Raw genomic sequence first — 24,275 nt, 5'->3', positions numbered from 1 at the left:
CAAAGGCATCAAAGCAATTCAATAGAAAAAGAAAAATATTTTCAAAAAACTCCGCTGGAAAACTGGATATTATATGCATGGAAAAAAAACAAATCTGGATCTACGGTAACTCATACCATAGACAAAAAGTACCTCAAAATGGATAAAGACAAACAAAAGCTAGAACTATCAAGCTTCTAGAAGAAAACAAAGTGTCTTCACAATCTTGGAAGTAGGCAAAAATGTCTTAGACATCACAAAGAAAGCACTAACCATGAAAGAAAAAGTAATTATGACTTCTCAAAATTAAAAACTTATACTCATCAAAAGAAATGATCAATAAAATTAATAGGCAAGCTATAGACTAGCAGAATATATTCACAACACATGTATCAGACCAAAGATTTGTATCCATAATATATAGAGATAACTCTTACAAATATGTAGGAAAAAAGGCATACAACCCAATTTAAGAATGGGCAAATTACTTGAACAGACACTTCACCAAAGAAAACATACACATAAAGGACATGTAAAAGTCCTCTAATTATTTAGTCACTAGGGAAATCTAAATTAAGATCACAATGAGGAACCACTACATAACCACTAAAATGGTTAGAAATCAAAAAACTGACAATATCAAATGTTGGTGCAAATGTAGAGCCACTAGAATTCTCACACATTGCTGTTTGAAGTGGTTGGGGGAACAGTTAAGCAACTTCTTATAAAGTTAAATATATAGTTACCCCATGACTCAGCAATTCTACTCTCAAGTATTTACCTAAGAGAAATGAAAATATATGCATACAAAAATGTCTATGTAAGAACGTTCACAGCATTCTTTTGTTCATGGTAACCAAAAAATATAATCCAAACGCCCAACAAGTGAATAAATACTTAAACTGTGCTATATTCTTAGTATGGAATACCACTCAGCAGTAAAAAGGAACAAATTAGAGATACCTGCAGCATCATTAGTAAGTCTTAAAAGCATCATGCTGAATGCAAGTAGCCAAGCACAAAATGTATGATTCCATTCATACAGATTGATGCTTTAAAATACGTAAAACTAATCTATGATGAAAGAAATCAAAACAGTAGTTGTTTGGGATTGGTGTAGGAGGTAGGAACCAGAGCAAAGAATTGAAGGACTGACTGCTAAGGACCCAAGAGATCTTTCTAGGATGATAGAAATGTTGTATATCTTGTCAGGGATGTGGATTAAATAAATGTATGCATTTGTCAAAATATGAAACTGTTAAAACTTAAGATCTGTGCATTTTACTGCAGGTAAATTATATCTTAATAAACACATTAAAATGAAAAAAGTGTATGGGCATTCTTCAACAAATAAACTGCAGAGAGAGAGAGAGAGACCACAAGCAAGGGAGAACCTGTTGACAGATTAAAAGACTAATAAATCAAATTGATCTACTGTAACATGTGGACCTTACTTGAATTCTGATTCTAACTGTTAAAAAAAAAAAAAAAAAAAGACCATTTATGACATTCAGTAAAGCTCACACCAGCACTTTGGGGGAACGAGGCAGGTGAATCACCTGAGGTCAGGAGTTCGAGACCAGCCTGCCCAATATGGTGAAAACCCGTTCTCTACTAAAAATACAAAAATTAGCCAGGTGTAGTTTTGGGTGCCTACAATCACAGCTACTCGGAGACTGAGGCAGGAGAATCACTTAAACCCAGGAGGTGAAGGTTGCAGTAAGCCAAAATTACACCACTGCACTCCAGCCTGGGTGACAAGAGCGAAACTCCATCTCTAAATAAATAAATGGAAATGTGAACATTAGCTGGATGCTTGATACTAATTCTATTGTATTGAAGCCATTTTAAACACAGTTTTACCCTCAACTCTTTTAGTAGTCCATTAAAATATATACGTTTGATTCTATCAATGTTAAACTTAACCATAGCCCCACAACATGTTTCATTAACAAAATTTTAATAAGGGAACAAGAGTGAGTTTGGCTGATAAGAGGGTAAATGAGAAGGTATGCTGTAGGTGGCAGTTTCTCAGTCCTTGTTCAAAAGTGATGTCTTATTGCCCTAATCCTTATGGCCGATCTGTGTGTAGTACAGATGGCCTATAAAATATAATGAAATACTTACTTGATTTTCTATATTCTGATTTCCAATAATTCACCTATGCAAGCAAAAGCATCTAACAAAGTTTTTATCAAGTTATTTTATATAAAATTTGGTTTTTATACAAAATTAAAATATCAGAATTTGGTAAAATAAAACTTTCCATAATTTAACAATGATGTTGATGAACTGAGACTGAGAAGTTGTAAAGACAATATTTATGAAAGGGATTTATATCATAGATACAAGCATCTTTGGTAACCTCTTCAGAAAAGAAAACAATAAATAAAAGTAAATTCCCTTATTTTCTGAGATCAAAACCTCTAGTAGCTTAGAAACAAAAAAAGTTGTCATGCTTTTAGGTCATAGGTCACCTCCATCTAGGGTTGCCAGGGCACTGAGATAAATGAACTTAATAATGGCACCTTCCAATTAGGCGAGTTTACAAACCAACCTACAAAATTGGGGAGAAAGAACATGTAGGCAGACCTGGAATCCTTAAGCAAGCTTCTCTCTTTCCACAAAAGCAGTTCAGAGATCTGTAAATATGTCCTGTAAGGCCAATCACAAAACTCCTCTGGTTTTAAGAGCAGAAAATTCTTTATAACTAAGGGCTTGTATTTTTTCCTTAATCTGCTACCTGTACCTCTCATAAGTACAACCTCTATCCATCTTTCTTGTCCTCTTACTCAGCCCTAGGCCTAGTTTAAAAAAAAAAAAAAAAAAAAAAGGAACATATTAATTTTTTTCTTAATACTGAACTTCTAAGAGACCACTAATATAAGCAGCAACTCCAAACTCTTGAACAACAAAACTTTATAAACTTTCTGTATCTGTGGTAACAATTCCATCAATGAAAAGAACAAGCTATTAAAGAAATAATTATTTTTGAAAAGTAGAGGGCCACCTATGTAAAGAGACTGCTTTTTAAAAAAAAAATCCAGTATTTGGCAGCTGTAGCTCCTCTACAGGAATACAGAGAATATTTTTTTCATTCTCAACACAATTTTTTTTTTGAAATGAAAAAGCAGGAAGACTTAGCTTTCTTTCTCAGTCAATTATCAACTGAAAAGAGAGAGCCAAATACCTGTATAATTCAGTATGTTTCAAGGAAGCTAGAATATTTATTTTTAAAAGTCTCTAGTTCACCTAATTATATGCTAATTTTTTAAATACATGTTAATAAAAACCATGTGTTTATGGAAAAATACACAATATTAACACCAAAAGTATTTCGATTCTCCCCAAAATTAATCCATAAATGTAATGCAAACTACTAAAACTCCAACAGAGGGAGAGGGGACAAGATAAAAAAATTTTAAGATGAGGTAGAAAATTATACACACATAAGATAGCCAAGAAAAATATTTCTGGAAAAGCCATCTAGCTAGTATTTAAAAATTATAGCACAACAATCTGATACTTCTGTGTGATCTGAGAGATAAATGGAAAAGCAGAGGAAATATTTCACCCATACTACAAGAATATGACAAAAATGGTACTTCAAAGTGGTTAAGAAGGATAATTCAAAACAAAAGGTATTGGAACAAATGGGAAATAATCTTGAAATATAAAATTATTTCACTACTTCACTTTCTAGAACAAACTGCAAATAAATCAAATAATTAAATGTTAAAATGAAATCATAAAACGTATAAAAGTACTCATTAGGAGTAAACATGGGGGAAAATTTTTATGATCCTCAAGAAGGATTTTCTAAGAATTACATAAAACTCAATTACTTTTTTGACTTTTATGACTCAAAGTCATAAAAGAAAATGATAAATCTGACTACGTAAAAATGTCTAAACAGAAAAATATACCATATGGTCAAAATACAAATAACAAATCAATAAAAAGTTTTCAAGACATATGACAAAAGGCTAGTTACCTTACAATGCAGATTAAGTGAATCTACACATATGAGACCAAAACCCCAAAAGAATAGGCAAAAGCTGTGATTAGAAAAAAACTGACACCTAAGTCTATGAAAAATGACTCAAATGTAAATTAAAAGAACAATTTGCTAAACAATGTATTAGTTCACTAATATGTTGTGTTCATAAAGATATAAGGGAAAAGGTACCTTAACAGGTTAGTGGGAATATATGTTGGAACAATTCTTTGAATGACACTTGCATTAGCTACCAACATTTTAAATGCAAATATCCTTTGAACCAGTAATTCTACTTGCACATATTTATCCTACAACATATATAATGGCATGTATTCCCAAAGAAGTGTATACAAGGGTGTTCACAGAAATATTATTTGTAAGAGAAAAAATTAAGTATCAACCTAAATAACCATCAATAAGGGACTGATTAAATAAAATACGGTACATCCCCAGAGTCCTCTGCATCTGTTTTTGTGGAAAATAAAGTGAAAAAGATATACATGTATAAATATTTTTCCACAGATTATCTCTAAACAGATACTCAAGAAACTACTAACAGAGGGTGGATCTACAGAAGACAATTTGTGGAAATCTGGGTAACCGCTAGAGTTACTGTTCTGTATATTCTTGTAGTACTATTTGGAATTTTTAACTTGTATATATAAATAAATAAATGCTTTCATAAGATTTGGGATTTTTATCGTGAGAAAATACTATAGTAATTCTAGAACTATACAGAATATGAAGATCAGCATCTTACTCATTCAACAAACTGAGTGCCTATCACATCTAAGGCACTGCAATGCAGATACAATGCATACAGTCCTTTTCCTCAAGGAAAAAGGTAACAGCACCTTTCCTCAAGCAGTACACCATCTGGTGGAGAACAGAAATCAGTAACCATACCATTACCTTTTATAGAATGATATATACTATGAAGAGATAAGAACAGAATGTTATGGAAACACATGATGAAAGCAGCTTAAATATCAATGATCATTCCAAGAAACATAAAAATCAATAGCTTAAATATGAAATTATCAACTCCTCCTTTGGGGTTAAAAAGGATGATGATGGCATTAGTCTGAGAAAATCTTAGCATCAATAAAACTGGGTCTCATCATTTTGCATACCTATGTACTGCACTAGCTATCCACAAAGGTCCCATTCATTCAAACACTACTAACTACAGTTTTACCATTACAGTTCCCATCCCTAGTGCTATCATCCTCAGAAGAACCTGATCCCTTTAGAAACAAGAACAAAAAGTCTCAAAGAATGTACCATAAGTATAGTATATCTGCAACATTTACTTCTACTTATTTAGGGGTTCCAGGGAAGAACCAAGAAATAGCCATTCAGTTGATACTTTTATCCTGGGCTAGCAAAGTACTTTAAAAAGGAACCATTAAATTGAGGCTTTGAATCAGCAGTTATTCAAATAAGTTGCTTGAAGGTATATTATGAAAGTAACTGGCAGGGCACAGTGGCTCACACCTGTAATCTCAACACTTTCAGGGGTCGAGGCGGGAGTATTGCTTGAGCCCAGGAGTTCAAGACCAACCTGGCCAACATAGTAAGATCCCATCTTTAAAAAAATAAAAATAAAACTGGGAGCAGTGGCTCACACCTGTAATCCCAGCACTTTGGGAGGCCGAGGGAGGTGGGTCACCTGAGGTCAGGAGTTCAAGATCAGCCTGGCCAACATGGTGAAACCCCGTCTCTACTAAGAACACAAAAATGAGCCAGGCGTGGTGGCACATGCCTGTGGTCCCAGCTACTTGGGAGGCTGCGGCAGGAGAACTGCTTGAACCTAGGAGGTGGAGGTTGCGGTGAGCCGAGATTGTGCTACTGCACTCCAGCCTGGGCTACAGAGCAAGACTCCACCTCAAAAATAAAATAAAATAAAGTAAAATAAAATAAAATAAAAATAAAAATAAATCTAGGCTGGGTGTCGTGGCTCACGCCTGTAAACCCAGCACTTTGAGAGGACTGCTTGAGCTCAGGAGTTTGAGGCCAGCTTGGGCAACATGGCGAAACCCTGTCTCCACAAGAAATACAAAAATTACGTGCCTGTGGTCCCAGCTACTTGGGAGGTTGAGATGGCAAGATCACTTGAGCCCAGAAAAATGAGGCTACAGTGAGGCGAGACTGCACCACTACACTTCAGCCTAGGTGAAAGAGCAAGATCCTGTCTCTAAAATATAAATAAATGTACATTTTAAAAATAAAATAAATTTTTTTTTTTTTTTTTTTTTTTTTTTTTTTTTTTGAGACGGAGTCTCACGCTGTTGCCCAGGCTGGAGTGCAGTGGCGCGATCTCGGCTCACTGCAAGCTCCGCCTCCCGGGTTCCCGCCATTCTCCTGCCTCAGCCTCCTGAGTAGCTGGGACTACAGGCGCCCGCCACCGCGCCCGGCTAATTTTTTGTATTTTTAGTAGAGACGGGGTTTCACTGTGGTCTCGATCTCCTGACCTTGTGATCCGCCCGCCTCGGCCTCCCAAAGTGCTGGGATTACAGGCTTGAGCCACCGCGCCCGGCCAAACATTCTAAATTTTTTTAAAAAATTTAAAAATAGCCAGCATGGGGGTGTGCACCTGTAGTCCCAGCTACTTGGGGGGCTGAAGTAGGAGGACTGCTTACGCCCAGGAGGTCAAGGCTATAGTGAGCCATAATCACGCCACTGCACTCCAGCCAGAGCGAGAGAGTAAGACTCTGTCTCAAAAACAAACAAACAAACACTTGCCAGGCATGGTTGCTCATGCCTGTAATCCCAGCATTTGGGAGGCCCAGGCAGGAGGATCGCTTCAGGCCCCAAGTTTGAGACCCACCTGGACAAAAGTGAGACCATCATTTTTTGGTTTTCAGATTTTTTAAAAGAAAGTAACTACACATAAAACAAAGCCAATTAGTAGACATTAGGTAACATGCTCCTTTTCAGAAACGTTTTTGTAATACGGCAAATCCTTTAAGTTTACAATAACATAGCACTAAAATAGCATGTTTTCTAAACACTATTCCATGTAGTTATTTATCAGTGGTTCCATGTATATCCATTACTTCATTTTAAAAAGGACTTGAGAGTTTGCAAATTACAAAAAAAAAAAAAAAAAAAAAAAAACACAAACACAAATTTGACACTGAGTTGCTGAGGAACCAATCTGAAACATAATTCACCATATCCATAGGGAGGATACTACTTATTCCCAACTTTTAAAAATAAGAAATGGCTTAACCAGAAATTATTCAGAATGACAAAAATGAAAGTGGGGAATGGACGGGCATGACTTTCTTGTCTTTAGAAGCATCTGCTTACTTCCTGGGAACTTGGACTTTATATTAAGAACTGATACCTAATATTTAAACCATATGTCATACAAAATCTTAAAATTTCTAATACATGCTGCTCCTATGCCAATAGAAATGATCATATAATAAATGGCTTTATAATACTAAAAACTAGTCATTTTTAAGCCCCAACCCATAATCTACATTGATGAGCAATATTCAATTTTACACAAATTTTCATGGCAATTAAATTTTGGCAGTCTCTGAAGCTGATTTAATAAGCACTAATATTCTTTTCTTTGTTTTTACATTCATGGTTTCCAAGTCCTATCAATTCGTCTTTCATACAGCCTTTTTGTAACCTAACTATACAGATTCACAGCCAATTAAAGAAAGCATGCTTCTTATACTCTTATATTCCTCCCTTCTATTCTATTCCATTTTCACTGAATGAACAAATAATGAACTAGTTCAGGCCCTACTCATCTCTCTCAGAACTACTGTAATAGCTTTCTAAATAATTCATCTGTTTTTCCTTCCCACCTATCTTAAATATTGTCACCAATTTTCTAACACCGCTTTCCCGGTGCCTTCGCTCAGTTCAAATAACCTTCAATGGCTGTCTTCCCAAAGCCTAAAGCTCTAATTTGAGAGGGGGTGAAAAATAACAACTTTAGAAACAACAATTAATAAAAACCTTTTTGGTTTCATAATATAAATTACCAAAAGCAAGGGCAACCGGATAGCAGAGCATGGATTAAAGTGGAATGATAAAATCCAAATTCCTTAATTTTGCATTCTGTATCTTTCAGAATCCAGATCTACGTATTTTCGGTCTCAATGTTCGGTTTAGAACATGTCCAGAGACCAGCTCGAAGTCACCCTTAATTATGTTTCAACTGCTCTCAAATCAATTTCTAGCCAGAGTTTTCTGTGCATATCCTCAAAGCCTTACTTAACCAACCACTAAGCCAAGTATTTTTCCATGAAAAAGGGCCCTCAAGTGAAAGGTTTTAGTCTCACTTCAGTTACTGCATTGCGATGGAGATGCGCTGACAACAGCAAACAGTAAAATTACAACTTATTAACAGATGAAAATGAGGGCTTACTCATAAATAATGTAAACAGCAATGTTAAACAGACAATTGTCAGTGATCTAGAAACCCTCTCTTCCAGGTAGGCTAGTCTATGCTTCTAACCCTGCTCTGCCCATTTCTCACCTTTATCTCACATCAGTCCTCAGTAGCCCTGAATCTTCCAAACTTATCTTAGTTCCAAAATCACAATATAATTATTTAATAACCATATATATATATTTTTTAATGCTAAACATTTTTACCATCGCCTGTTAGAGACCCCCAGTGATCTGGGTGGGTGAGGCCACCTCTCCACTCTCCCACTAGTTTTTCTCACTAGTCTTACACTAGATTCTCCGACACAAAGAGCTCATTTCTGCCTCAGGGGTTTGCCTGAAGTTGCTTGGAAATTTTTTCTCTCTGCAGCTCAAATCTCACCTTCTAAGCCTTTCTTAGTGTTTATGGGGGCTTAAAAAGCCCCCATAAATCTCCATCATTCTCTATGCCATTATCCTGTTTATTTTCCTCATACCACGGCTATTCTGGGTTCTTTATTTATGTGCTTATTATCTGTACTCTCCCAAGGGGGAGAACATGTGTCTTGCTTATTGCTATACCCTCAAAGCTCAGAATAGATCCTGTCTCTTGGTAGGCAATCAATAATCGGTTGAATTAATGAACAAACTCTTGAATGCATTAAGAAATCCAGACATATTGAAAATGGTTAACTATCCACGACCATAATCACAATGCTCTTACACTTACTAATAGAACTAAAGTTTCCCAATAGGTATCATCAATATGGAATTAGGGAACTCTGAACAGGCAATATTCTTTCCCCTTTGCCTTCCAACCTCAGCATTCCAACACACAAGATTCCAAGAGAGTGCTGTCACCCCCTGAATCCCTAATGTTCAAAGACAGAACTCTTTTCTTTGTTCCCATACCAACACAAGATGAGTATGCTTTTGTCAATCATTAAACTTCCTGTGGCCGGGCACAGTGGCTCACACCTGTAATCCCAACACTTTGGGAGGCTGAGGCCGGCGGATCACTGGAGGTCAGGAGTTCAAGACCAGCCTGGCCAACATGCTGAAATCCCATCTCTACTAAAAATACAAAAATTAGCTGGGCATGGTGGCAGGCGTCTGTAATCCCAGCTACTCGGGAGGCTGAGGCAGGAGAATCACTTGACTCTGGGAGGCGGAGGTTGCAGTGAGCCGAGATTGTGTCACTGCACTCCAGCCTGGGCAACAAGAGGGAGACTATCTCAAAAAAAAAAAAAAAAAGAAAAAAATTCTGTTTAAAAACTTATTTTATATTTTTCTCTCTTGCCTCAGTTTCCCTCAAGTATGTCTTTTTCATAAAGAAAAAGATTGTTACTCCTCATCTTCTAAGACCTTTAACATGGCAATTAGTGTTTTGAGTAGTATGGGGGTGAGGAGTATATCAACATCAAAATATTATTCAAAAGCATCACAATTGGCTTATTTTTCCCCATTGTGGAGAAGTGAATTAAGAAAAAAAAAATCAGACTGATTTTCTTTTAAGAAATGAACCACCTCTAACATCCTACAAGGCTATGAAGATTTCCAAGCAGGCAGTTTACACTACTTGATTCTTGACCTTTTATACCTAAAGGTCCTACTGCTAGTGGGACACGCTTTCCGTCCCCGAAGTAGCAAGTACTTATGAATGCATCTAATTTATTATGCATTCTCAATCTCTAACAAACGTGATTTTTTTCCCTTCCAAAATAATTTCCCAAGATGAAAACGGCAATAAAACAATATGCCTAATAATAATATACAATCAGGGACTTAGGTGAAAGAAAGAACTTGAAAACTATTTTACAGACCATACATACAGTCATGCCTCACTGAACAGTGGGAACAGGATCTGAGAAATGTATTGTTAGGCAATTCTGTCGTTGTGCAAACATCAGTGTACTTACACAAACCTAGATGGTAGAGCCTACTATACATCTAGGCTATATGGTATAATCAATTGCTCCTAGGCTACTAACCTATACAGAATATTACTGTAGGCAACTGTAACACAATGGTATTTGTGTAGTGCTTATCTAAACATACCTAAAATACACTGTACAAAGGATTAAAAGATGGCACACGTGTACAGGGCATTGGCCATGAATAGAGCTTGCAAGCCTAGAAGCTGCTCTGGATGTTAGTAGCAAGTGAATGTGAAAGCCTAGGACACTACCATGCACTACTGTACAACTTACACTCTACAGTTAAGCTACACTAAATTTATCTTTAGATATATTTCTTCAACAATAAATTAACCTTAGCTTACTGTAACTTTTCTATTTTATAAACTTTTTGGCTCTTTTGTAATAACGTTTAACTTAAAACACAAACACCTTTTATAGCTATAGAAAAAAATTTTATATCCTTATTCTATAAGCTTTTTTCTACTTTTTTTTTTTTTAACGTTTGTTACAAACTTAAGATACAAACACATTACCCTAGGCCTACACAGGGTCAGGATCAAGACGTCGCTAGTCGGCAGGAATTTTTCAGCTCCATTATAACCTTTCGGGGCCACCGTTGCATATGCGTCTGTCCTTGACCTAAAGGTCGTTATGCGGCACGTGACTGTATTTTGATTCTGTAACCTAAAACATATCACTTCTGAAAAACTGTATTTCTAACCAATATATATGAAAATGTCTGTCTCAAAACACTTCTCTATGTCTCATGGTAAATCTGCCACGAGTTCAATTAGCCAATTCCTGGCAAGGAATCCACAGGTTTGCCCTTCTTTAGGAATGTCAACCATTTTGCCTTTTATTTTTTTCTTTAAGATTCAATTATGATGCACTAAGAGGCTGGGCCAAGTCCACACTAACATCAATTCCTCCGACCCTGCAGCTGAAACCCTGGCAGAACTACGCCCCCTCGGAACACAATGCCCAGATCCTCTCTCCCTGGCTCGGTTTAGCTCGTGGGGAGCAGTCCACATCACACCCCGGTGAGCTGGGCGGTGGCAGGACTTCACCAGAACTCTCTCCTTCCCGTTTCTCCACGCACCACACCACTGGAGGCGCTCTCCCTTCACTGCGGTTGGGTCAATGTGGACGTTTTCCACTCGGCCAGCTCCCCACAAGCACAGGAGGGGGAGGGGAAGCGCAAAGGAGCCACCCACGCCAGGCAGGAGGTGAGAAGGGAGCCCAGGGCCGAATGCAAGCCAACGGACCCGCAGCACAACTGCACCTTTTCCAAAGGAGCAACCCAGACGAGTAGACAAAAGCACCTCCTAAAAAGGTCTGGGTGCCAAGGCCTTTCCTTCCTTACTTCGAACCCAACCAACCCAATAAATCCACAACCCTGGTTCCCGGGTATACACCCGGCTCCTACTACGGGTGGGTGCCTAACTTCCGAGAATCGGTACGCTGGGCACCACAGAGGGTAGAAGTGGGAGCCGGGTGCGGTGCACGTGTTCCCCGAAACGAAGACGGACAATGAGAACAAGCCCGGCCTCCAAGGGCCGCCCCACCCTTCTCCCCGCGCCTCCAACCAGGAGGGGCGCCATCGCCCCGAAGTCTGCAGACAAAGCCCCCTCGGGGCGGAGAGGAGGGCCCAGCCCAAAGCATCTCGGGCTGCACACAAAAGAGGGAGGGGCGCGAGGGGCGGCGCAAAGCGAGAGGGCGCGGCACTCACCCACGGAGCCCGAGGAGCCCCTGCGCTTGGGCGCGGCCGGGGTGGAGGGGGGCGCGGCGGGAGCCGGGGCGGGCGGGGTCCACGCGGGCTCGGCCTGGGGGCTCACGCTGGCCGGGGGAGGAGGGGGAGGCCGGGCCGGAGGCTCATCGTCCTCAAGGAGCTTGGAGGGCGAGACTGCGGCAGCAGAGAGCGAGGATGGCGCGGGCACCGTCGACGACACCGGGCTCGGGTCCCAAGACGGCTGCCGCTCCGGGGCGGCGGGGGGCGCGGCCGGCAGGGGTCCCCGGGGCGCCGGCGGTACGAAGTCATTTCCGAAGTCCATCAGGGGGGCGCCGGCGGCAGGGGCGGTGGGCACCGGGGCCGCGGACAGCCCAGCGGCGGGCTTCCTCTCCAGCACCTCCAGCTCCTCCAGGTCTTCGTCCTCGTCCTCTTCTTCCTCCTCCTCTTCTTCCTCCTCGTCCTCGGGCTCCCTCACGAACTGGTACTTGAACGCGGGCTGCGGCCGGGGTGGGCTGTCCGAGGACGAGACCAGAGGCGACTGGTCCAGGTCTTCCATGGCTGGCGGGTGGAGATGATGCTGCAGCTGCTGCTGCCGCCGCCGGAGCCGCGTTTCAGAGCCGCCGGCGGTTGTGGGGGTTGGGGAGGACTGAGAGGGGCTGGGCCGAGCGAGCCGAGGGACCTACTGTGGTGACGGCTCCCGGAACAATGAGACTGCTCCTCCTGCCTCCGCGCCGGTGATGCGCCACCCGCCCTGTCCCCAGTTGCCGCCGCCACCGCCCAGACGAGCTAGGAGAGAGGCCAGCGGACTCTCCGCCCAGTTTGGCGTGACTCACCCTACCCGGGGGAGGGCAGGGACTGGCGCGGGAGGGAGAGAGCCAATCGGCTACAGGATAGAGAAGATAGGCGTCCAGCCAGGCCAACGGAGAGGGAAGGAGATGAAAGTGGGTGGGGATTACGGCACTTCCTCTCTCTTACCGGCGGGGATTGCGTTCAATGGGCGGTGCTGGGAGCTGGGAGCTCCACCCCCACTTTGAGTAACTGTGAGTTGGGGTGGGGTCTTGGCCTTGCCGGCAGCTGGGGGTCCGTCTGTCGTAGAGCACTGGGAAAGGGGGCGGGCTGCTAGCTGGGAGGGGTCGGCGCGGTTCCTGGCGCGCCACCGGAAGGGCGTTATCCTGGGGGACTGGGAGTGGAAACTTTCCTCCCGGGAAAGGAAGAAACCCGACTGGAGAAAGCTATTAACGGGACTGTGAAGTGGGCCCTAAGGATTTTTAAAGATTTTAGAAATAAAATATTATTTTTTCACTTAATGTTCCAAACCACATCACTACTACTACCGCCCTCAAATAAGAAAAAACTTGTTTTTTTGACAGACTCACTCAGTCTAAACCGCAGCCCCTGGAATTGGTAGGCAAAACAGCTGTGCTGAATTAACTGGGGATCTGGGGCCGACCATTTGAAAGTCTGCTCTTCTTCCAAAGCGAGTTTGGGGCCCTGCCTGATGCTGGACTCTTACATGGTAGGAGAGTGAGTCACCCAAAGAGAGAGGCAGCGGGAGACCGGAAAGTGGAAATGCAAAGATGCCTTGGAAAGCTAATTTGGTTCACGTTACATTTCAGTCACCTTAGGTTCATGAGTCAACATTTCGGATGATTCAGGCCTTCTGGGAGTCAGGAAGCCCCATACTCATTGGTTTGATACGCAGGAATAAGCATGATCCCCATTCCACTTTTTCTGAGGCTGGAGAGTTTAAAGAAAGTAATTGCAGAACATGTAAGAATCAGGATCTTTCTGATTTACCTTTCAAAAATATTCACTGCATGCCTACTCTAGAGGCCCTGCAGAGAAAAGGATAACCAGCTTTCAAGTTGCTCAAAGTCTAAATCTGTGCTGTACCTGACAGGTATTGGCTACTTAGTCACTGGCTACTTGTGGTTACTGATGGAACACTCAGAATGTATGTAGCTAGGCTGAAATTAGATGTGCTGTGTCAAATGCGCACTGGATTTCAAGAATTAGTACCCCCCAAATGTAAAATATCTCAGCTTTCGTATTGACTTAATGTTGAAATTGATATTTTGGATATATTGGGATAAGTATAATATTAAATTAATTTTACTTGTTCTTTTTAAAGCAGCTTCTAGAGTATTTTAAATACATACTGGCTCACATTATATTTCTTTTGGACAGTGCTAGTCTAGATTAATAATTAAGAAATTTTGATTGCCAGGGGGAATCACTGGTTATTTAAGCAAATTCTTAGCTCCAACTAATTTATATTACTGTGGCTTAATTTGGGTATTAAAGAAGAAAAGTAGGAGTTGGAGGGAGGGTTAAATAGGTGGAACACAGAAGATTTTGGGGGCAGTGAAACTGTTCTGTATTATCCTGTATTGGTGGATACATAACATTATGCATTTGACAAAACCCATAGGACTATACAAAAGAAAGAGTGAACCCTAATGTAGACTATTGACTTTAGTTAATGATATGTCAATATCAGCTCATCAGTTGTAATAAATGTACCACTTCAATGCAATATGTTAATAATAGAGGAAACTGGCCGGGCGCGGTGGCTCAAGCCTGTAATCCCAGCACTTTGGGAGGCCGAGACGGGCGGATCACGAGGTCAGGACATCGAGAGACGATCCCGGCTAACACGGTGAAACCCCGTCTCTACTAAAAAATACAAAAAACTAGCCGGGCGAGGTGGCGGGCGCCTGTAGTCCCAGCTACTCGGGAGGCTGAGGCAGGAGAACGGCGTAAACCCGGGAGGCGGAGCTTGCAGTGAGCTGAGATCCGGCCACTGCACTCCAGCCTGGGTGACAGAGCAAGACTCCGTCTCAAAAAAAAAAAAATAATAATAATAATAGAGGAAACTGGTTAGGGGGCAGGAGTGGGAGTGTATGGAACTATGCACTTCCTGTTCACTTTTTCTGTAAACCTAAAACTGCTCTAAGAAATAAAGTCTGTGAACCTTTAAAAAAGGAAAAGAATAAAGATTTCCTGGCAATGTTACTTGATTGGGTTAATTATCAACAAGATATTCAAGACCTATCACATCAATTCCACAGAGAACTGGCTTTATTTGTACAAAACGTTTGTGACTTGCTTTGAGCTTGGTTTTATTTTTTGGAGGGGTTGGGAAGAATAGGAAGAGAGATGTATTGATGTAGAATTTTGGGGCGGGAGGTTAAAGCCAAAATGAATTTAAACAAAACAAATTTCTACAGTGATGACTACAAGAGACATATTTGAAGTCTTTGTCAAATATTTATCAAAAATTATCAAAAATTTGCCTGATTTTCAACCAATTGCATACACATACAAAAATATACTAACAATATTTTATGATACGACCTTTTCTGTTGTCACAGTTTAGCTATCAGCAGTTCAGTCTTCCCCTTATGCTTTTCCCACTATGAGTGTTCTGATAATCCTTAGTGATAAGTTTCACAGGGCTTTTATATAGGTCTAATATAAATAAGACTTACGTTATTTGTAAGTTGTTTAGATGATAGTTGTACATTCATATATCCCTGTACCTACTACTACTAAAATAGTCTCAAGGGAATATCTTTACTCAAAGTTTCACAAAAGAATAATTGTAAATAGTAGACTTACAATTTTAATAGGAAATAACAGTTAATATTGATGCAATAATATAAGCACTATCTGGTGCAGAGTAAAAATAAATTTTATGAATCTCAGTGACTTCTAAAAAAATAAGTATTTGATAGATAGATGAGTAAAGAGTTTGCCCAGCGTTCATAGAATGATCAATAAAGCAAAAAGAAAGGAGGCTGTTGCTGCTCTACCACAATTAAAAGTAAAGCTAGTGATACGTTATTGTAACTAGATGTGAATATCACTCTCACTAACAGAATTCTGGTGAACATTTGAACCAGTTAAAGGAAAAATGCACATTCTAGGTATTAATAATAGTTTTAAAATAATTGTTCAATGATTTATATTTGAAAATAGCTTATCGGCCGGGCACGGTGACTCATGCCTATAATCCCAGCACTTTGGGTGGCTGAGGTGGGTAGATCTCTTGAGGTCAGGAGTTTGAGACCAGCCTGGCCAACATGGTGAAACCCCATCTCTACTAAAAATACCAAATTAGCAGGGCATGGTGGTGCACGCCTGTAACCCCAGCTACTTGGGAGGCTTAGGCAGGAGAATTGCTTGAACCTGGGAGGCAGAGGTTGCAGTGAGCCAAGATCGTGCTGTTGCACTCCAGCCTGGGTGACAAGAGCAAAACTCCATCTCAAAAAAAAAGAGAAGAAAAGAAAATACCTTTTCAGAAGTAGAAGATTAAAGTTTTCACATACCACTGGTTAGTAGCTGTTCTCTCTGAGAACACTACAAGAGAGCCAGCCTGGTAGAATCATAGAATCTCAGGGTTGGGAGAACTTTGGGAGGTCAGCTTGACCAATCTCCCTTCCATTATCAGGGTCTCACTTATAAGCAAGAGCTAAATAATGTGTACATATGGACATAGAGTTTGGAACGATAGTGGAGACTCAGAAGACGGGGGAAGGAGAGGGGATGATGAGAAATTCCTTCTTGGTACAATGCACATTATTAGGTGATAGATACACTAAAAGGGTGACCACTATGCAATCAATACATGCAACAAAATTACACTTGTACCCATAAATTTATACAAATAAAAAATTTAAATAGTTAAAAAGAAATTTTTAAGAGTACCAAAATGATGTTTCAGTCTCTTTTAAATAGAAAGATTGAATGTAATTCAGTGGTGCTCTTCAACACAGGCCAGTCATTTTCAGTAGGTGAAAATCTGTGGTTGACTGCTCTTGAAACTGGTATGTCTGTAATCCACCTCTCATCTTTCTTCTCTTGCTGAACCATCCCTTTTGTGCTTTCACTTTATACTTTTTCATAAGATAAATATTTGTTGGGTATACAGTCTACACCAGGCCCTGCTCAAGACTTTGAAGAATACAGCACTAAGCCAAACAGACACAAATGTGCTTGCATGTTTTCAGTAAGAGACCTATTAGTTGGAGAAATCATCCATTCCATTTCTGTAGTATTATTTGCAGAATGCTAAATTGACACCTAAGCTGGTATTTGTAGAACAAGTTAATTGTACTTGCATTATGTATGCCCCTCAAAAGAGTTAAAAGGCGCAGGATGGGTATACTCTTGCCTACATGTAGCAGGATGTGAACTCCAGATGAGAGGTGGATTGTAGAGAAACCTATTTCAAGAGCAGTCAACCACAGCTTTTTCACCTCTGAAAATGACTTGCCCGTGTTCAGGAGCGCCACTGAATGACATTTGACCTTTCTATGTAAAAAAGACTGAAATATCATTTTGGCACCATTAAGTGAAAAATTAACAGCATGCTAAGTTGTTGTCCCTGTCATTTTGCTGGGATGTTAGATTTTATGAAATGTACCATTGTGTGAAATGCACCATTTTGTGAAATACAGTTCATGGTTCTATTCAACATCTTAACCTATATTAAATCCGTTCTGTAATAAGAATAGAAATATAAATATAGGATCAACTTCTTCAGTCATGCTAGTTAAGCATTGACAGTTAGTGTTGGACCTAAAATAAAAATGTTAAGTCCTAAAAAGAAATCACATAATAACCAAGTGAAAGTCATAATTAAAATTGAACCAAATCTTTCTCCTTTAACTGTTTTCAGTCCTCTGCATTATTAGAAATTAGGCTATTTGAATATGCATTGTTTCCCTGGAGAAATTTATTTTAATCTAGCAAAAAAATTATTTCAGATCCAAGAAAGTTCATTTTGATCTAGCAGTACAAAACCAAGCAGAAGACATCCTATGCGGTCTTAGACAAATAAAAATGTGTCCTCATATGAAGAATGCAGACAAGAGTCCACAAAATTTAACAACTCATTCTAATATATAACTTATTATTTTTAATACCTAAAGGTTGAAGTATAAGTTCTGTTATTTCATCTTCAATGTAGACAGACAGAAACCAAGTGGTCACTGTCTTTAAATATCATTCATTGATTCACCTAAAACCTACTGACCATCTAGGCTCTGGTGATAAATAATAGATAAAACACATTTCCTAATGTCAAAGAATGTATAGTCTAGTTTACATAAGAATGTATACATGTATATACATATATGTATATGATATAGATTTATGTATCTATATATACATATATGTGTGTATATGTGCGTGTGTGTATATATATCTGTACACACACAGTAGTTCCACTGAATCCATGCTTTCACTTTCCATAGTCTTAGTTACCCTCAGCCAGCTGCAGTTCAAAAATATTAAAATGAAAACTCCAGAAATAAACAATTCATAAGTTTTAAATTGTGTGCTGTTCTGAGTAGCATGATGAAATCTCAAGCAGTCCCCTTCAGTCCCTCAAGGGAGGTGAATCATCCCTTTGTCCAGCGATCACACTATCTATGCTCCCTGCCCTCCCCTCGTGATAGAGAGTCACTTAGCAGCCATATCTGGGATCAGATTGGCTGTCATGGTATCACAGTGCTGCATTCACGTAACCATTATTTTACGTAATAATGGCCCCAAAGTGTGAGGGTAGGGACGCTGGCAATCTGGATATGCCAAAGAGAAGTCATAAAGTGCTTCCTTTACATGAAAAGGTGAGCCGGCTGTGGTGGCTTGTACCTGTAATTCCACACTTTGAGAGGTGGAGGTGGGCAAATCACTTGAGGTCAGGAATTCAGGACCAGCTTGGGCAACATGGCAAATCTGATTTCTACAAAAAATACAAAAATTAGCTGGGTGTGATGGAGTTATGCATTGCATAGCTGCGATGGAGTCGCAGCTACTCGGGAGGCTAAGATGGGAGGATGGCTTGAGCCTAGAGGGGTCAAGGCGTCAGTAAGCCCTGATCACACCACTGCACTCCAGCCTGGGCGACAGAGCAAGACCCTGTCTCTAAAATAAAATCAATGAAAAGGTGAAAGTTTGTCATAGATATGTATGTATAAGAAAAAACAGAGTATATATGTAGGGTTCAGTACTAGCCACCATTTCAGGGATCTGGGGGTCTTGAAATGTATCCCCCAAGATAAGGAGGACTACTTCATACCTTTGCATGTGGGGGAAAAGAGAGAGAGAGACATATTCCAGCAAGATTTGGGATAAGGCCTCATAAAAGTTGACGCTTGATCTTTTAAGATAGAAAAAGATAGGCATTTAAAGAAAAGGGAATAACGTCTACAGAGGCAGAGTGAAATGAAACTTCGGCAAAGATTCAAGACACAGAGAGACATCTGCTATAGCTAGAAAGGTCCAAAGTGATTGAAGATAAAACCAGAAAAATAAGCTAAGTACAGAACACTGAAGGTCTCAAGTGCCATGCTGAAGAGTAGTAGCATTTGTCTCCCAGAGTTATTAAAGATCTTTTGAAGCAGTGTGGTGGGATGACCTGACTGGTAATTTACAAAACAACAGTGACAGAGGATGGATTTTGGGTGCTAGAGTAAGAAAACCAAATACTGAAAATGCAGTTATCATAGTTCAGGTAACCATTGCCTTTATTTATAGCTTTATTATAACAACTGTGGTTTAAGTGAAACATAACTACTGCTTTTAATTCTGGCAAAAGTTGATAAGAGCCTAAACTAATATCATAGGAAATAGGGAGGAAAAGATAAATTTAAAATACATGTAAGAAGGTGAATTCATAGAATCTGATGACTGATAGGATGGAGGGACTAATGGAAAAGAAGAAAGAAAAGCTGATTCTAAGGTTTAAGCTTGGGTGACAAGGTAAATTGGTGCTGCCATTATCAAAGAAAAGAACTCTGAGGAGAGAGCACAGTTTGGATGCATAATGCTAGGGAGACTATAATGACCTCAGTTTTGAGGTACATTGAACTTGAGTTGACTGCAGAACATTGAAGTAGAAGGAATCAGAGAGCAGCTGGAAAACCAGGGCTGGACTTTAGATAGAAGTCTAGACTGCAGAGCAAGGTACCTGAATCTCTTAGCTTTCGTGGGTCAAGATTTGATGGGAAATGGTGGGGCTGTGGAAAGGTGACCAAGCAGGTTGCTGGGTACTGTCTGCTACTTGTGAGAGAAAAAGCCAAGAATGCAGCCCTGGAAAACATTAACACGTAACATCTCTGGATGGAACTGAATCTCCACTTAATCTTTATTTTTCCAAGCAAAACAAAACAAAACAAAAAACTCCTTTTAGCTTTTCTTCATAGGTCCAGTGTTTCAGTTTTTAAGTAGGTGCTCCTGTTTGTCTTCTCTATCCACCTTAAATATTAAACTCAGAACTCAAAATAGTATTCCAGTAAGTGTCCTGCATTTTTACCACAAAGTAATCAATAGTAATAGGTACAGCACCAATAATTTAAGCCTACAGATTGCCTGAAAATCTTCAGTAAGCTAGTGACTCCAGTCTCGTAGCCAATAACAAGCCGTAGAATTGCCTACCGGACGTTTGCCTCCTCCTGTAACCATCCACTAATGAAGACCCTAAAGAGAAGGAAATGGCTAAAAGAAAAGTAGTAAGAGATTAAGCAAGCTCCATTAAATTACAACAGTAACTAAATAAGTGGTTCTCTTATATGTTACTTGTATTTACGAATTATATAATTTTAAAAAATCAATAGATCTATATTGCTCCTACATCACTTGTTTTCTACTTTTATTCAGAGAACCCAGAAACACAATCATCACCAGAATGCTACAGTATATGACCCTACCTATGTCTTTGTTGAAACTCCTTTACCTTTTATTACTAAAAAGTGATTGTAATCTAGAATTTTCATTTCATATTAGTTTTATTTATTGTCCTGAGCAGAATTTTTTCCTGTCAAGTAGTAGAGGAAATGTTAATCATTTATGAATGATAAAATGCTATTTAATCTAATGAGTTAAATATGGTGTATCATCAATTCATTTCCTGTCCGTCCCAAAACCCCATCAAAATGTCAGTAAAGCAATAAAAAAAAGACATTAACCAACGATGACAGAGAATAAGAGAGGAAACAACAATGGATAAAATATTTCAGCACATTTTTGGAAGACAAAAAGCAAATGGAAGAGCAGTTAATGACTTAGCGAAGTGGATGAAGTTAAAACCTAAATATCTTTCAAGGGGCGGTATCAACTAGGAGCAAGTCATTGTGTGTCACAGAACTCCTAAGAGGCCCAGTCCTTGGAGGTGTCAAGATTGAAAACAAATGGATTCAGTAAAAGTGGAACCCTTAGTCCCCATGTCCCCATCCTGCTCCTAAAAAGCCTGTTTCCCCCAACTCCTGCTATCTCCTATTCCCCATTCTCCACCAGATAGGACATGGGAGAAATCTTAAATGGTGAAAAACAGTGGCTCCAGAGAAAATTCTTCAAAATATTGGCATGTAGAGTACCTCAGTAAAAAGGCCTGATCAGCCCTACGTTTATATCCACTCACCTTCTTCCTTCTCCCCACAGAGCTTCCAATACATATTTTTAAGGCTATACCCTTACACATGAAACAAAAAACAAGAACCACCAGATATTCAATAAAAATCTTGAATGAAAACAAATAGAAAAATAAAAAAACTTGAAGGAACAGAGACATACAGAGAACAGAAGAAAATAACAAAGAAACTACAATTAATATTTAGAGTGACTGGCTGGACATGGTGACTCACACCTATAATCCTAGCACTCTGGGAGGCCGAGGCTGGTGGATCATCTGCGGTCAGGAGTTTGAGACCAGCCTGGCCACATTATTCCCAATAGCCAAAATGTGGCTATGGGATGATGAAAAATTTTGGGAGATGGATGGTGGTGATGGTTGTATAGCAAATGTGAATATACTTAATGCCACTGAAAAATTGTTAAAATCATAAACTGTGTCATATGTATTTTACCATGCTAAAAAATAATTAATTGCAGGGTTTTTTTCATTAGTAGTGTTAGAACATGAAGTTGAAGAATCTCTCAGGAAATAGGGGGAAAAAAGAACAAAAAAAATATATTAGCAACAAACTAGTGGAAATTGAAATTTTTTAAAAAAGCAATAATGATATTGCCCAAAGATACACAATTTTAGTTAGGAGGAATAAGTTAAAGAAGTCTGTTGTACAACATTGAGGCTACAGTAAATAACAATGTATTATATTCTTGAAAATTGCTGAGAATAGATTTTAAGTGTTTTAACCATAAAAAATGATAAGTATGTGAGGTAATATATACATTAATTAGCTCAATTTAGCCATTTCACAATGTACACATATTTCAAAACAGTGTGCTATACATGACAAATATACACAATTTTTGTCAATTTAAATAAATAAATCCCAAAAATCAATGACATTTACAACAGCACAAGAAAACATGAAATATTGAAGGATTGATTTAATAAAATATGCCCAAGACCAACACACTGCAAGCTTCAAGCGTTGCTAGGAGAAATTAAAGAAGCCAGAGGGACTTAAACTTGATATAAAGACTTATGATAAAGCAACAATAATTAAGTTGATATCGTACTGGCATAAAGATAGACAAATAGATCAATGGAACAGAATAGAGGGTGTAGAAACAGACCCATAGAGCCACACATATATACTCAATTAATTTTTAACAAAGATGTCAAGGTATTTCAGTGGGGAAAGGACAGTCTTTTCAACAAATAGTGCTGAAACAATTGGACATACGTATGCAAAAAAAAAAAAGAACAAGAACTCTGATCCTTATTTCACATCACATTCAAACATTAACTCGAAATGGATCATGAGCCTTAATAGAACAATCAAAATTATAAAATTTCTTGAAGAAAACAGCATAAAAATTTGGCACGGAGATATAATGCTTTGGCAAATGTAAAATGGTACTACCACTTTGGAAAAACACTGGGCAGTTTCTTAAAAAGTTAAACATCCCCAGTCATATGACTCAGTAATTCCACCCCTAGGTATTTTTCCAAGAGAGATGAAAACTGGAAACAACCCAAATGTCCATCAACTGGTGAATGGATAAATATATTATAGCTTTGGTATTTTAAACAGCAATAAAAAGGAACAAACTTGATATAGACAACAACATGAAGAAACTCATGAGGATTATGTTAAGTGAAAGAAGAGAGACACAAAAGACTACACACCATATGAGTCTGTTTATGTTACATTATAAATTAACAGGAAAAACTGTAAGGCTATGGGGTGGAGGAAGGGAATGACAGCAGAAGGACTAGGGAACTTCTGGGATTGATAGAAATCATCTATATCTTGATTGTGATGATGGTTATACGACTATATACACTGTCAAAAATCATTGAACTGTACATTTAAAATGAGTGAACTTTACTGGATGCAAATTATACCTCAATAAAGCTGATTATTTTTTCTAACATTAAGACAAAAAGATGAAAAATAGATGATAAAGATAAGGAAGAAGATAAACTTGGGAGGTCCATGAATTACTAATAAAAGATCCGGAAAGAGGTAACAGAGAAAAATACTAAGTTTCTTATTATTCTAATTTATCCTCTAAAAAGTGAACTTATAGTACAGTACTCCATTCTCCATGACAGAGCATTATTTAAGAGTTTACATTTTAATTTAGTACTATAAATGTGGGCAGATTTCGTGTCAAAATGTTTTAAGACTACTTTTTTTAGGTTTTATTTTATTTTTGAGATGGAGTCTCACTCTGTCACCCAGGCTGGAGTGCAGCGGCGAGATCTTGGCTCACTGCAACCTCCACCTCCCGGGTTCAAGTGATCCTCCTGCCTCACCCTCCCAGGAAACTGGGACTACAGGCATGCGCCACCATGTCTGGCTAATTTTTGTATTTTCAGTAGAGACAGGGTTTCACCATGTTGCCCAGTCTGTTCTCCAACTCCTGGCTTCCAGTGAACTGCCCGCCTCAGCCTCCCAAAGTGCTGGAATTATAGGCATAAGTCACCGTGGCCAGCCTTAAGACTACTTCTTAAACAATCTGCCTTCTCTAAGTTACCCTCTACTTCTATGAAATTGATTAGGCTATAAATAAAATATAATTTAAACTAATTTGTTATTTAAACCTTAGAATCAGGACAAGTTGTGTTTTCAAATGACCCTATACTACTGTGCAATTTAAAAAGAAACTATTATGTAAAACAGATGTTTCTTAAGCATATTGTGCCTTCATTACTGTATCTCTGTGTTTCATCAATCTATCTTTGCTCAACAGCTTTATTGAAATATAATTCACATATACAATTCACACATTTAAAGTATGTGATTCAGTGCTAGCCATTTATCTTTTG

At 39.1% G+C, this 24,275-nt stretch overlaps 1 protein-coding gene across 6 annotated transcripts in view; it reads right to left on the bottom strand.

Annotated features, from left to right (window-relative positions):
* RTN4 (reticulon 4) overlaps nucleotides 1-24,275 on the bottom strand; it is a 154,412-nt gene that overhangs the window by 66,986 nt on the left and 63,151 nt on the right. For 3 of the 6 annotated variants that reach the window (XM_005575869.4, XM_005575871.4, XM_005575872.4), the window contains exon 1: nucleotides 12,026-12,732. The exons of 1 other annotated variant lie outside the window; for it this stretch is intronic. In XM_005575869.4, the coding sequence (XP_005575926.3) occupies nucleotides 12,026-12,581 (556 nt within the window). In that variant the 5' untranslated portion in view covers nucleotides 12,582-12,732. Of the gene's footprint in view, nucleotides 1-10,829; nucleotides 10,981-11,363; nucleotides 11,442-11,861; nucleotides 11,978-12,025; nucleotides 12,733-24,275 lie in introns of those variants that run through there. 2 more of the 6 variants (XM_065527082.1, XM_065527081.1) reach the window with 2 other exon arrangements.

The sequence above is a fragment of the Macaca fascicularis genome, chromosome 13 (genome assembly GCF_037993035.2).
Source record: "Macaca fascicularis isolate 582-1 chromosome 13, T2T-MFA8v1.1".
Taxonomy (NCBI): Eukaryota; Metazoa; Chordata; class Mammalia; order Primates; family Cercopithecidae; genus Macaca; species Macaca fascicularis.
Note: the sequence above shows the minus strand (reverse complement) of the source record. Positions and strands in the feature narration are given on the sequence as shown.